The 13,879-nt window shown below is 46.1% G+C and overlaps 1 protein-coding gene across 1 annotated transcript; it reads left to right on the forward strand.

Annotated features, from left to right (window-relative positions):
- Nucleotides 1-5,037, forward strand: LOC138844935 (apolipoprotein R-like). The gene is made up of 4 exons (XM_070055233.1): nucleotides 1-193; nucleotides 3,008-3,175; nucleotides 3,970-4,145; nucleotides 4,668-5,037. Exons 1-4 carry the CDS (start codon nucleotides 109-111, stop codon nucleotides 4,839-4,841), a joined length of 603 nt encoding a protein of 200 aa, XP_069911334.1. The 5' UTR covers nucleotides 1-108; the 3' UTR covers nucleotides 4,842-5,037.
- Nucleotides 5,038-13,879: the final 8,842 nt, after the last annotated feature.

Raw genomic sequence — 13,879 nt, forward strand, 5'->3', positions numbered from 1 at the left:
TCCTCAGTTTGGGTGTTGCTTTGCTACTGCCTTGGAGCCTCAACTTTAGCCTGGTTCAGGGCACCCGAAAATCCTGAACCTTGGTGCTTTGCTCTGAGATTCTGCACCATGACCCCCAAATTGCAGGAAGTTTTCCCAGCTCTGTGCCTCCTCCAGGTCCTGTGCCTCCTGTGGGCTCCACCTGGCCTTTGTGGTGAGTATACAGGTTAATAGAGAAGAGGGAAGAATGTAAACCTAGATAGGAGAGAAAATTTTGATTAAGAATTAGTTAAGTAGAATCAAATAGATGTGATTCAGTTCAATTTTGAAAAAATACATTGGAACACATTATTAAAAAAATGCCTTAAAATAGCTTTAGTCCTTTCAATGGAGGGTATAATTACATGGAAACAAAATATTACCAATCCTTGAGAAACTGAAAGATCAAAAATATGCTTAATTTTTATATTCAGGTATGAAATTTAAGTGGGTATTCCTAAATATTTAGGCAACTAATTCTTCTATTAGCCTAATTGTTTTTGTTGCCTTAATGATTGGGTAGAACATGTTTGCCATCAAGAAAGCAAAATTTTATGTTGTTGTATATAACGAGTGAATTTCCCAGAGTAAAATTGCAAAGCAGTATATTCACTGAAAACGCCGTGCAAGTGTGAGGAGTCACATTGCAACTGGGGAAGTTACTGTCCCCAGACAACTAGTACCCTAGTACCGAAAGGACTTGCGAGGACCTGCAGGTGTACTGCTCATAAATGTTGATGAGAATAATTATTTTAATTTGTAAATGGAAATGCTAACAAAAGTATTCTTTCTTATTCTCCTGGTACATTTTGCAAGAGAAAATCTTCCTAAGAATATTTTAAAGATATTTACACACACATCCCTCCCACGGGTGGGGAACCTTTTTTCTGCCAAGGACCATTTGGGTATTTGTAACATCATTCATGGCCTTCCAAAATGGTTGACTTAAAAATTAGCCTGCTCTCGATGTATTTGATGTTGAGTGCTGCCTGACCTGGCTTGAGAAGGCCAGACCAAATGCTTCTGTGGGCCTCATACAGCTTTAGGCTGGAGGTTCGCTACCCCTGCCTGGGCTTACACCGTGTGTCGGAGCATTTATAATAGAATATTCTATGCAGAATTCCTAACTCACTCAACAGAGAAGAAAAGATTTCACCAGGAGCTCAGCTGGTTTCTGTGGAGTCTGTGTCTCCTGTTCATGTGATACGGAGTAATTCTCCATTCTAACAATGCAAGGGTTATGAGCCAAGCAGGTGGAGTGTGGAGCCCTACGTGCCACTCTGTCATCTCACAAGGACATTGAGACAATTTGTCAAGATTAGTTTCCAGAGCTCCAGAATGATCCCAGGTAGTTCAGACTTTGAACTTTCTTGATATCACTTGGTGATTGCAGAGTTGCTTTTCTTATTTTTTAGATTTTTTTAAAAAATTTCGGAGAGAGAGGGGCCGGTGCTGTGGCACAGTGGGTTAAAGTCCTGGCCTGAAGTGCCGGCATCCCATATGTTTGAGTCCCGGCTACTCCTCTTCGATCCAGCTCTCTGCTGTGGCCTGGGAAAGCAGTAGAAGATGGCCCAAGTCTTTGGGCCCCTGCACCTGCGTGGGAGACCTGGGAGAAGCTCCTGGCTCCTGGCTTTGGATCAGCTCAGCTCTGGCCATTGCAGTCATTTGGGGAGTGAACCAGTGAATGGAAGACCTCTCTCTCTCTGGCTCTACCTCTCTCTGTAACTCTCTCTTTCAAATAAATAAAATAATTCTTAAAAAAAAAGTCAGGGAGAGAGAGAGAGGGAGAGAGAGAGAGTCTAGATTATGGATACCTTGTATCCATAATATATTTAAAGTCATTTATACATATGTGGATATACATCTTGCCATAGGATATTGTCCACTAAAATATATAGACTATAAAAGTACATATACTACATATTTATATACATTATGTATGCTATGCATGATGTCTAGATTACAGTAAGAACCTAAGAATAGTTGCAAATGATTGAAACTTTTCTCGTAATAATTACCATAGGCACTCAGAAAAATAAATGATGACTGCTGGGGAAGCGAGAGAAACGCACACGGGGCAGATGCGACTTGAGCAGGCAGAGAAGTGAGAGGGCATTTTGCATTCTAGGTCCGAGATCTAGGAGCACAGGTCTACACAATGTGTGTGCCGTAGCTGGAGACCAGCTGGGAGGCAGATTAATGAACTGATTAATTGACCTATGAACAGGATTCTGGTAAGAAAAAAGTGGAGTCCCCATCCCCAGGAGGACATCGAGGAGAGAGTTTTCTGAGTAAACACCGGTGCCTCAGTCAATGTGTTAAAACTTCTGGTTGTGGTGAACACACACTTCTGAAGCTATAGTTCTTCACTTCAACCAGGAGGAAACGAGCAGAGGCCTCCGTCTGACATTCCGGTGGCTTTATTTTATTTCACTTTCCCACTGGGTGTTAGTGGGCCCTGGCTGCAGTCCCTGTCAGAGAGGCGCCCCACATTGTGCCCTGTTTATTATTCCAATATGCAAATCATCAAGTTTATTCTTCCTATAAACTCTCTTCTGAAATATTTTCAAAATACAGTCAATATTTATTGATGAGAAGTCAGGCTATTTTGATTGGGTATAAGAACTCAGTTTCTTTCCAGTTTCTCAGAGATGGGCAACTCAGCTATGCAGCCCGAACTCAACTGAGCATAGCATGAGAACGATATGACGTAGGGCTGATTCCAGCTCTCATGCCAATGGTCCTTGCACGAGGCTGAGTGGAGCGAACTTGTCGGTGAAGTGAAGGAGAGCTTAAGGGCTCGCTGTTCGAGGCTTTCCTCAGCCCAAGGCTCACAGGAGGGTAGCACGGGTGCAGGGATTAGGCCGGGGGAGCTTACGGGCAGAGGAGGAAAAACAGAAGGAAGCCTTCTACAAAGCACACAAATTCTGGGACGCACAACGCGACAAGTTCTATGCGCTCACGCTGTCTTTTCTGTCTCACCATGAAGATTGCCTACAGCCGCCTAGCGTCGCCCATGGGCGCCACAGAGTTCTTTCTAGGACTCCTTCCAAAGAGGAGATTATGTATGAGTGTGAGGAAGGCTACACTCTGGTCGGAGAGAGGAAACTGTCCTGCATTTATTCACGCTGGTTTCCCAGAGTCCCCGTGTGTAAAGGTAACTACAGCCCCTGCATCGGCCCTGTCTCGGTGGGCGGGCACTAGCTCATTCCTCCCTCCCAGAGGCAGGAGGAACACACTGAACTTGGTTCATTTGAAGTAATTCATATTTGCAGGGGGTACCCAATGCAAAAAGTGCAAAGGGCATGTGCAATCCTTCATCTCCTTTCTGTCAGTTACAAAATTCAGCCTTCAGAAAGCCGTTCCCAGCCCCAGTTTCTTGTTTTTCCAGACATAGTCTGGAGTCCTTACCTGTTACACTCATGTTGTTCGTGTGGGCCTGTGGCCAAATCTTCATGGAAACCTGCTGTGGGATGAACGTAGGCTCTCCTGGGCTAAAGCCATGCAGAGGAAGGGAGAGCTGCTTCGGGCGGAGCCTCGTGCAGGCCACCACCTGCCATGCTGCAGGCGTGTGTATGTGCAGGGGACTCGCAGGCTGTAGCAGGGACAGGAGGAGTCCCGATCCGATCTAATTTGATGGCTAGCAACCTGGGGGTCACACACCTTCACAATCTGGCATTTGGCTGAAAACCTTTAAGACCTTGGGTAACTTCCTTAACCTCTGTATATCTCAGCTTTCCGTTAGATAAAATAGGAAAAATAACAGTACCCACATCATCGGGCCTGTGAGACTTAGGCACATGGAAATAGAAAAACCATTACCAATATTATTGTTTCCAAAAGGATAGGAAAGTTAGCAGTACCTAAATAGATTTCATTAAATCTTACCAGACTGTTACTGTGTCTTTTGTCTTAGATTTACTGATGGATTAACATTTGTTTCCATTATAGCTCTGTGTCCAAAACCAGAAATAGCGAATGGAAAGCTGTCTGTGGTTAAAGCCCAGTATGATGAGAAGGAAAATCTCACTGTGCGGTGCGACTCTGGCTATGGTGTGGTCGGTTCCCCAAGCATCACCTGTGCAGAGAGCGGAAACTGGCAGCCAGAGGTGCCCAAGTGTGAGTGGGTGAGTGACACACTCAGGGGAGTTCTGTGCTGTCCACCCCTCAGCCTGATGGCCTCCCCACAGAGCTCTGTCCCGGCCAGCAATGGGGACGCTGACTTTGCCAAGAGTCATGTCTGAGCCATTCAGAGACACTCTCCGTGTTTGCCTTGAAGCACTCGGGTGAGGGGGGGTGGCAGGTTTTCCCGCCTTCACTCGAGATCAAGAAATGCTGAGCCCCACGGAGAGCAGGGTCCCCTAGACCCAGGGGTCCCAGAGCCACGCTGAGGTCCTGTGGTCTGCACAGATCCTGCTCTCTGTGCACCTCAGCAGAAATCGCCTCTGCCCCTTGGAGGCCTCTGGGCAGTGGGCCAGAGCACATCCATGACCACTGAGGAAGGCTTTGGTGGGACTTAGAGGATCGCTGGTTTTCCCAGGCTGAGGGTGGTCTGGGTCCTGACCCTGTGGTCCTGCCATAGTCAGGGTGCACCCTCCTGCCCGAGGTGGCGAGAAACCACTCAGCCACACCGCCTGTGTCTCTTCCAGGAGGTCCCTGAAGGCTGTGAGCAGGTGCAGGCAGGCAGGAGACTCATGCAGTGTCTCGCAGATCCAAACGAGGTGAAGATGGCCCTGGAGGTGTACAAGCTGTCTCTGGAGATTGAACTCCTGGAACTGCAGAGGGACAAGGCAAGGAAATCCTCTGTGCAGACACCGCTGTGACTTTTCCCCACAGAGGGGGGAGTGAAAGCCTCCTGCTGCGTTCAGCGCAATGGGGTCAGGTCAGCCCCGCAGCTCGGGGTCTCTCTGGCACCAATCTTCATGGTAGTCAATGATAATCTTGAATACAAATGAATTAAACTCTCCAATCAAATGACATATGGTGGCTGAATGGATTAAAAAATAAGATTGAGCTCTATGTTGCCTTGAAAAAATTCATTTAAACTTTAAGTTCTCATATGCAAATAGATCGAAAGTGAAGGGCCATAAGATAGTCCATGAAAATAACAATCAATCAAAAGAGAGCAGTAGTGATTTTTTATATTAAAAAAATAGAACCATTCAAAAGTTGTTGTCAAAAGGCAAAGGTGGTCATTCCCTAATTTTAAAGCAGCCAATTCATGATGAGAATACAGTCATCCTAAAATTATAAACATATATGCACCCAACACTGGAGCATCTAACTAACTACATAAAGCAAATATTGATAGAAATGAAAAAGAACTAATAGCTGTCCAATGATAGTAGGAGACATCAATATTCTTGCTTTCAATAATTGATCAATCTACCAGACAGTAAGTTAAGATGGAAAGACTGGGCTTGAGCTGTACTTTAGATCAAATAATACTAAAAGATTGAAATAGAATGTTCTATTCAAAAGTACCAAATACAATTATAATTTTCTAGCACAAATGGAAACTTTTCCTGGATAGGTGATATGTTGTCCCACAACACAAGTCTTAACAAGTCTTAAAATCATATCTAGTATTGTTTCCAGCTGCAATGACATGAAACTAAACATCAAGAATAAGAGGGATCTTGGGAAATTCACAATCATGAAAATTAAAATGTGCTCCAAACAACCAACAGATCAAAGAAGAAATCAAAAGGGAGATTTAAAAATATCTTGAGATAAATGACAACTGAAAAGGAACATAACAAAACCTATGCAGGAAAAGCAGTTGTAAGAGGGAAATTGATAGCAAGCAAGGCCTACATTAAGGAAAACAGAAAGATCCCAAATAAATAGCCTAGCATTAAGCCTCAAGGAACTATAAAAAGAACAAACTGGCCGGCACCATGGCGCACTTGGCTAATCCTCCGCCTGCGGCGCTGGCACCCCAGGTTGGGGTGCCGGATTCTGTCCGGTTGCTCCTCTTCCAGTCCAGCTCTCTGCTGTGCCCCAGGAAGGCAGTGGAGGATGGCCCAAGTGCTTGGGCCCTGCACCCGCGTGGGAGACCAGGAGGAAATACCCGGCTCCTGGCTTCGAATCAGCGCAACACCGGCGATAGTGGCCATTAGGGGAGTGAACCAACAGAAGGAAGACCTTTCTCTCTGTCTCTTTCTCACTATCTATAACTCTCTCTGTCTGGCAAAAAACAAAAATTAAAAAAAAAAAAAAGAACAAACTGAGTTCAAATTTAGAGGAAGGGAGGAGATAACAAGGACCAGAACATAAATAAATCAAATAGAGAACACAAAGCACTATAGCAAATTCAATAAAACCAGGAATTGATTGTTTGAAAGCATAAACAAAATCAGCAAACCTCTAACTAAGGTAACTAAGAAAATAAGAGAGAAGATTCAGACAAAATAAAATGAAAGTGAAGACATTACGACAGATAACTCAGCCATAAAATAATCTTAAGGTACAATTAAGAGTAGTTACATGCCACAGATTGGATACAACAGAAGAAATGCATGAATTCCTATACAAATATGACGTATCAAGATCTAAACAAACCAATAATAAATAAATACATTGAGTAATTGATTAAAAACTTTCCAACAAATAAAAACAAGACCAGGTGGCCTTAAGGCTAACTTTTTTTTTTTTTTAAGATTTATTTATTTATTTGAAAGAGTTACAGAAGGCAGAGAGAGAGAGAGAGAGAGAGAGAGAGGTCTTCCATTCACTACTTCATTCTCCAGATGGCCACAATGGCCAGAGCTACTCCGATCTGAAGCCGAGACCCAGGAGCTTCCTCCAGGTCTCCAAGGCGATTACAGGGGCCCAAGGACATGGGCCACTTTCCACTGCTTTTCCAAGCCATAGCGGGAAAAACAGAAGAGAGCGGAAGTGAAGCAGCCGGGACTGGAATCAGCACCGATATGAGCTGCCAGCGCTGCAGGCGGCAGCTTACCCGCTACACCACAGAACGGGCCCCAAGGCTAACTAAGTTACCCTCTCACTCCTTTAGGTATCAGCAGGAAACGTGGCTGCTCAGCTAGGCCCTCTCTTGGAGCAATTTCCTGATCACTTCCTTAAGAAGGAAATCACTTGCCCACTACTTCCTCCTGCTGGGGGCCAAAATGCTGACAAGGTGCCGGTCAGTTTCTGCCAAGAAGAGGGGTGCAGTGTCCTGCAGATGTTGCAATTGTGAAGAGTCCCAGTCCATTGTTTGCTTGTTTATTTGCTTGAATTCCTGCCATGCAACAGGAAGATGTTACCGCTTCTGTATTCTCTTTAAACTCTCTTCTTTTTTTCTTAAACACATACATTTCATTCATGCTTTTATCCTTAGCACAGAAAGCAATTCTTTTTCTTTTTTAAAAAGATTTATTTATTTGAAAGGCAGAGTGACAGACAGGCAGAGAGAGAGAGAGAGAGAGAGGTCTTCCATCTGCTGGTTCACTCCCCAAATGGCTGCAACAGCTGGAACTGGGCAGATCTGAAGCCAGGAGCCAGGAGCCAGGAGCCAGGAGCTTCTTCCGGGTCTCCCACGTGGGTGCAAGGGTCGAAGCACTTGGGCCATCTTCCACTGCTTTCCCAGGCCATAGCAGAGAGCTGGATCGGAAGTGGAACAGCTGGGACTCAAACCGCTACCCATAGGGATGCCTGAGCTGCAGGCGGTGGCTTTACCTGCTACGCCACTGCACTGGCCCCCATACTTAGATTTATAATGATGGTGTTCTGGAGAGTATTGGATTTGTCATTTTATCTGCCTCTGGGCATTCTCTGAGCTGACGGAGCACAGCTGGAATTGAGGAGCAGTTACTGGCCTTCTGGGCAATCTCAAACCAGTGGGGACTAAAAACCAATGCATAAATAGCCCGGTCCCCCGTCCATCGCACAGGTAATTTTGCCAGGCATTCTGCACACTTCTCAGTGGTCCCAAAGAATTGAGGCCCTGCTGCTTGTAACCGTCAGCTTTTCCCCGCCTCCCTGCCCTCACCGGTCCCTGGCTTCCTCTGGCTGGGATCACCTGCACACAGGCTACCGGCTCCCAGGCCATGTTCTCAAGCTGCCCTCCCGGAGCAGCCCAGCTGTGGCACCGCGTGCGCGGGAAGGAGTGGGCGGAGGAAGCCCCTGCCTGAGGACTGCACTCTCAGGTCCCACTCTGGGCAGGGGCGGAGCGTCTTCACCCCAGCCATTGGCTGAGTTCTTCCCCCTTTGGCATTTTAACACGGAGACGGTTTTGCTGGTCTGAGTCCGGGCGGGAAAGGCAAGGCCGGTGTCCCTCCGCGGGCTCTGAAGGCGCCCCCTCTAACACAGTCACTCCTTCTGCCCGGGAGCTTCCCCGCACGGAACTGTGTGCGTCACTCCTGCTCCCGTGACTCGTACAGTCAGGTGTCTGTGGAGTAGTATCCCTCCTTCCTAAACACTGGAAAATTTTCCGGCCATAAACAGGAATATTTTCTGTTACAACAAATGTTGAATACATTTCATGTAGTGAAAATACAGAGCACTCTGTGAACTGGGGCCAGTGCTATGGGGTAGTGGGTCAAGCTGACGCCTGTGGTGCCCACATGTCTTACAGGCGCTGGTTTGAGTCCCGGCTGCTCCACTTCCGATCCAGCTCCCTGCTAATGGCTGGGAAAACAGTGGAGGATGGCTCAAGTGCTTGGGCCCCTGCACCCAGATGGAGACCTGGAAGAAGCTCCTGGCTCCTGGCTCCTGGCTTCAGATCTGCCCAGTTCCAGCTGTTGCAGCCATTTGGGGAGTAAACCAGCAGATGGAAAACCTCTCTCTGTCTCTCTCTCTCTGTAACTCTGCCTTTCAACTAAATAAATATATATCTTTAAAAAGGTACAAGAAATTTTTATAAATGAAGGAAATGTATGGGTTTGAGTGAGCTGGCTAAGCTGGTTGAAGCATTCTCACGATGGGAATTAATTACTGTTAAATTAATGAAATGGAAATGTCCTTTTAGAAAAGTGATGTTTTTTTCTCTCTCATTAAACATTATTTCATATCTGAATTAATTTTATTTTTTTAAGATTATTTATTTTAAAGTCAAAATTACACAGAGAAGAGGCAGAGAGAGAGAGAGAGGTCTTCCATCTGCTGGTTCACTCCCCAGTTGGCCGCTACGGCTGGAACTGCACTGATCTAAAGCCAGGAGCTTCCTCCAGATCTTTCCAAGGGAGTGCAGGGGCCCAAGCACTTGAGCCATCTTCTACTGCTTTCCCAGGCCATAGCAGAGAGCTGGATCGGAAGTGGAGCCACTGGATCTCGAACCAGCACCCATATGGGATGCCGGCACTGCAGGCGGCTTTACCCACTATGCCGCAGCGTCAGCCCCCTGAATTAATTGTCTAACACGTTAAAAATATTTAGCAACCTACACCCTGGAATAGCTATTATAGTACCAAAATGGAGAATTGGAATAATTTGGGGGCAAATCCTGACCTAATTTGTAGGCATTCTTTTTTAATTTTGAGAGTTGCAGAGAGAAAGGAAGAAATAGAGACAGAGAATCTTCCATCTGCTGGCTTGCTCCCTAAGTGGCTGCAACAGCTAAGGCTGGGCCAGGCTGAAGCCAGGAGATAGGAGCTTACTCCAGGTCTCTCACGTAGGTGACAAGGGCCCAAGCACTTCAGTCATCTTCCGCTGCTTTCCCAGGCTCATTTGCAGGGAGCTGGATAAGAAGTAAAGCAGCCGGGACTCGAACCAGCACTCACCTGAGTGAGATACCAGCATCCCAGGCAGTGGCAAAACCCACAGCCCACAATGCCAGCCCCTGTAGGCATCGTCTTTCATCTTGTGATTACTGAATATGACTCTGTTTCAGAGCGACTCCCTGTGGCTGAATTAGTGTTCCTAATTCAAAAAGTCCGTGAGCGGTGTCAAATGTCAGTGATTTTGTCCAGGATGTGAACTACATGAAAATGATGCAATAATTTCATGATCTAGTTCTGCGTAATGGGAAGGGTCCCTCAGTCTGAACTGTTACATGAAACCCTGCCGTGGTCTCTCCCACCCTCCTCTCTCAGCATCCAAGGGTGCAGAGTGCCTCCTCGTACTCCCATGGGTCCCATCAAGATGGGAGTGCATGCCTACCCTTCGCTACTGTTTGGTTCTCTGAATGTGGTGGTGGGCATGCTCTGGGTGGGGAGCTGAGGTCAGCAGCAGAAATGCACCGGTCATCCAGCCCCTCCGCGTGACGGGAACTCCAACCCTGGGAAGAAGGCAGACCCACCAGGAAGTCCCGACGGTGGCAGCATGTAGAAGCCTGCACTTCATTTGTTTACCAAATTTGTATAATCAGTACGTGCACATGGGATAATATTTCAAGAGGGCAAAGCATGACACAGGTTACCGTTCCACCGTGACCAATGCGTGCCTTTCTGAAGGTCATGTGGGGGGGGGCACTTCTTGCTTTGTAATATAAATACACTACAGACCTGTGTGCAAACCTCAGACTCAATGATTCTCACAAAGGAAACCCCCCGACGAGAGCTCCCAGTCAACAAGACGCTCCATGGTTAGCAGCACCCAGCGGTCCACGCATCCTCTCCCAGCTGTTCTGACTTGTAACACGAGGGGTTAGTTTTGTCAACTCTTGAACGTCATATAAAGGAAACCATGTGTGTGTTCTCTTGTATCTAGCTTCTTTCCTGAGGTGTATGTCTTTGAAAATCACGGATGTTCTTGTGTGCAGTGATAGTTCGGCCACTGTCATTGCTGTATATGATTCCTTTGGATGGACATACTGCCGTTTACATGGAAGCGTGGGTGTCTCATGTCTTAGGCTATTTTGAATAATGTTCTTTTGAACACTCTTGTGTGTATCTCTCAGTATAAATGGGCAAACATTCCTGTCGGGAATAAATTCAGGAGTGGAATTGCTACTGCTTGAGTATTCACATACTCACTTTTAGGACAGGATGCCAGACTGTGTTCAAAGATGATTGCCAACGTCTGTATTTCTACCAGTAGCGTATGAGTGTGTGAGTGTTCTAGTTTGGATAAGCAGAAGTTCTACAATCTGATTTAGTTCAATTCATCATTTTTCCCTTGATGTCAGTGCATTTTGGGTCCCGTTTATGAATCAGTTGCCTACAACAAAGTCACAAAAATATCCTACGTTATTTTGTTGTTTCAGCTTTCACATTAGTATCTCCAAATCGTTTGGGATTCCTCTGTGTTTGTGGTGGAAAGTAGGGGTCAGGGCTTGTTTTCCCAATAGCTATTCAGTTAACTTTGCCCTATATATTAAATAGACCAGAGTTTCCACATTGCTCTGTAGAGCTATCTTTGTAATAATTCAGATATTCACCCATATAAGATCCTATTTCTGGACTTAGCAATAACAATTTAATTTGCAAATAACAGTAAGAATTCAGTAAAATTTTGTAAGCACATATTTCATTTCTGATGAGGACCCTTAAGGGAAAATTCAGAACATCGTTAGAGGCCCCGTTTCTCTGGGAGAGCCCCTGCATGCCATCTTCTCATGAAGAAGCTGACCTGGTAGGAGAATTGCGGTTGACCATCGAGACTAAGTCTGCCTTCTCTCCCACTCTGCCAACGGCAACCCAAGCAAGTAATTTTTCTGTTTAACACAGGAAGATATCAAGGATATGAGAACAAAAATTATATACTGAAGATAAATCATAAAAATGATCAAGGTTTTGAGATACAGGAGTTTTGAGAACTCGGAATGTAGGACCTTAGTCCTGGGTTTATCTCATAGCCATGCCACCTGAAAGTCACGTCACCTAGTCATGCCACAGAAGCTATCTCTACCTGATATTTTTCAAGCAAAATGGAGATAACAGTGTTTCACATCAGTGCATACACTGCTGTGTAATGTGTGCATATCTTTTTATTAATCTTATTATTACAGTCATAAAAATAGATGGAGGCAAAGGGCAACTCTCAACATCCGGGTATAATTTATCAGTGCTTCGCACCCTCATTATTCCTTGGTATTGTAGAATCTTATTCTTGGAATCAAGGACGATCAAAATTATGTTTCTGTAGAAGCTGTGTCTGGATGGCCATCAGTGGACAAGGATCTGTTCGCTGGGCATGAACATGCCACCAGGTAGTGTGACTATGGCTATGGCATGGTCAGTCCCCAAAGCATCCCCTGCTCAGAGGACAAAACATGGTACCCAGGAGTGCCCAAGTGCGAGCAGGTGGGTGGCACAATTCAAGGGGTCCTGTCGTGTTTTAAAAATGATAGCATCATTCCGAGCACCATCCCAGAGAGCGTCCATGAGATCTGACTTGTGTCGGGATTCACTTCTCTCACCTCACTCACAGAATTAACACTGTCACCCTTGGGACTCGCTGGTGATTTTGCTAAGGCGATGTCTGATTCTCTCGTTTATAGCAAGAAGGACCAAAGCCCTAAGTTAAGAGGATCTCCTAGATGAGGATGCCCTGGCAGTTGCCATAGCAAACGCCGTCGTTTGCTCCCTTTCCGATGGGCCATCAGAGCCTCCCCTCCAGCCGTGCTCGCCAGCTGCCACGCAGGTGTTCAGTTCTGCGCATGAGCAGAGCTGGTCTAGACCCTCGGGGCGGGGCGGGGGGATGCAGAGAGACCATGTGGATTTCCCCCAGCAGACCGCAGGGGGCTTTGATGCTCCAATCGTGTTACACGCTGAAGGAATCTTAGATCTTTGGATTCCGTTTGGAGAGAAGCCTCTCCCAAACCATCTTTTCTTTTAGAAGATCCCTGAAAGCTTCGAGTCAAATGCGCACAGACAGGAAACTCACACAGTGCGCCCCAGACCCAGAGGGGATGGAGTAGCTGTCTTGAACGATGACAGAGCTGGAACGCGAGTGAGACAACATCTGTTTCCCCAGAGCGGAGAACTGGGGACCTCTCCTGCTTTAGCAATGTTACTGCTTCTAGTACATCCTTCACTGGGAGGGCAAAGAATGTCGCGTTAGGGGAGAATCTGTTAATGTTCTTAGTGGCACTGGTGATGCGGAAGTAGGACAATTCTATCTTAGCTCGGTTTTCAGTTCCTGCTGTCTTGAATTTGGTGGACAGATGGACAGAAATAATCCTCTGTGAAAAATCAGATTGTCTTTGCTTTCACTATGAGTGCTATAGCGTGAGGAATCACTTCCTAAGATCTCTGGCTAACTTTTTGTCTATTTTACTATATTGCAGGACATACACAGTCCTCAAAAATACACTGGGGGGCCCTCGACTGTCTCTTTTCCTGCATCTTCGCTTCCTACTCAGCCTGACTCAGGACAAACGTGGCGCCTCCCCCGCATGACGTTCACCTGACTTGCCCAAGTAGTACCTCTGTGGGGTAACGTCTCACGCCATCCCCTCACCCAATAATAATAACCTTGATCTTCACAGGCAAACTCAAAAGACACGCCTGATTATTCCTGTAAGCCAACCTGAGACCTTATTAAGCTCTTCATCAAAACAAAAAAGGTAAGTAAAAGCCTTTGCCTTCGTTATAGCAAGGCTGCTGCACCGGAAGGCAGACGTGCGGCACCTGCCTCTTTTGATCATCTCTGGGAACCGTTATTGATAATAAATCTCCTATTATCCTCTATTATAATTCCCTAAACTAAATGGGCTTATAATCTATCACCACCCACTGTAAGATGTGTTTTTTCCATCTCATGGGCCACTCTCCTCACAACTGGTCTTGTTCCAGTTTTGCTTATGCTAATTAACAAACTTACATGTTTCAGAACTCGACTTCTGGCAATAACTGACCATGCAGGGGACACAGACATTGGCGGTGACTGAGAATGCTCCAGCTCACAAGGCAAATTTGTTAGCTAAGATAGACAGACTTCCAGACCCAGGACAGGCAGGGCCTGCACTATGTCC

The sequence above is a fragment of the Oryctolagus cuniculus genome, chromosome 13 (assembly GCF_964237555.1).
Source record: "Oryctolagus cuniculus chromosome 13, mOryCun1.1, whole genome shotgun sequence".
Taxonomy (NCBI): domain Eukaryota; kingdom Metazoa; phylum Chordata; class Mammalia; order Lagomorpha; family Leporidae; genus Oryctolagus; species Oryctolagus cuniculus.

Coding starts and splice junctions, on each gene's coding strand:
- LOC138844935 (XM_070055233.1), top strand. CDS start 109: ATGACCCCCAAATTGCAGGAAGTTTTCCCAGCTCTGTGCCTCCTCCAG. Junction 194..3,007: donor GGCTCCACCTGGCCTTTGTG/GTGAGTATACAG, acceptor CTCACCATGAAG/ATTGCCTACAGCCGCCTAGC. Junction 3,176..3,969: donor CAGAGTCCCCGTGTGTAAAG/GTAACTACAGCC, acceptor TTTCCATTATAG/CTCTGTGTCCAAAACCAGAA.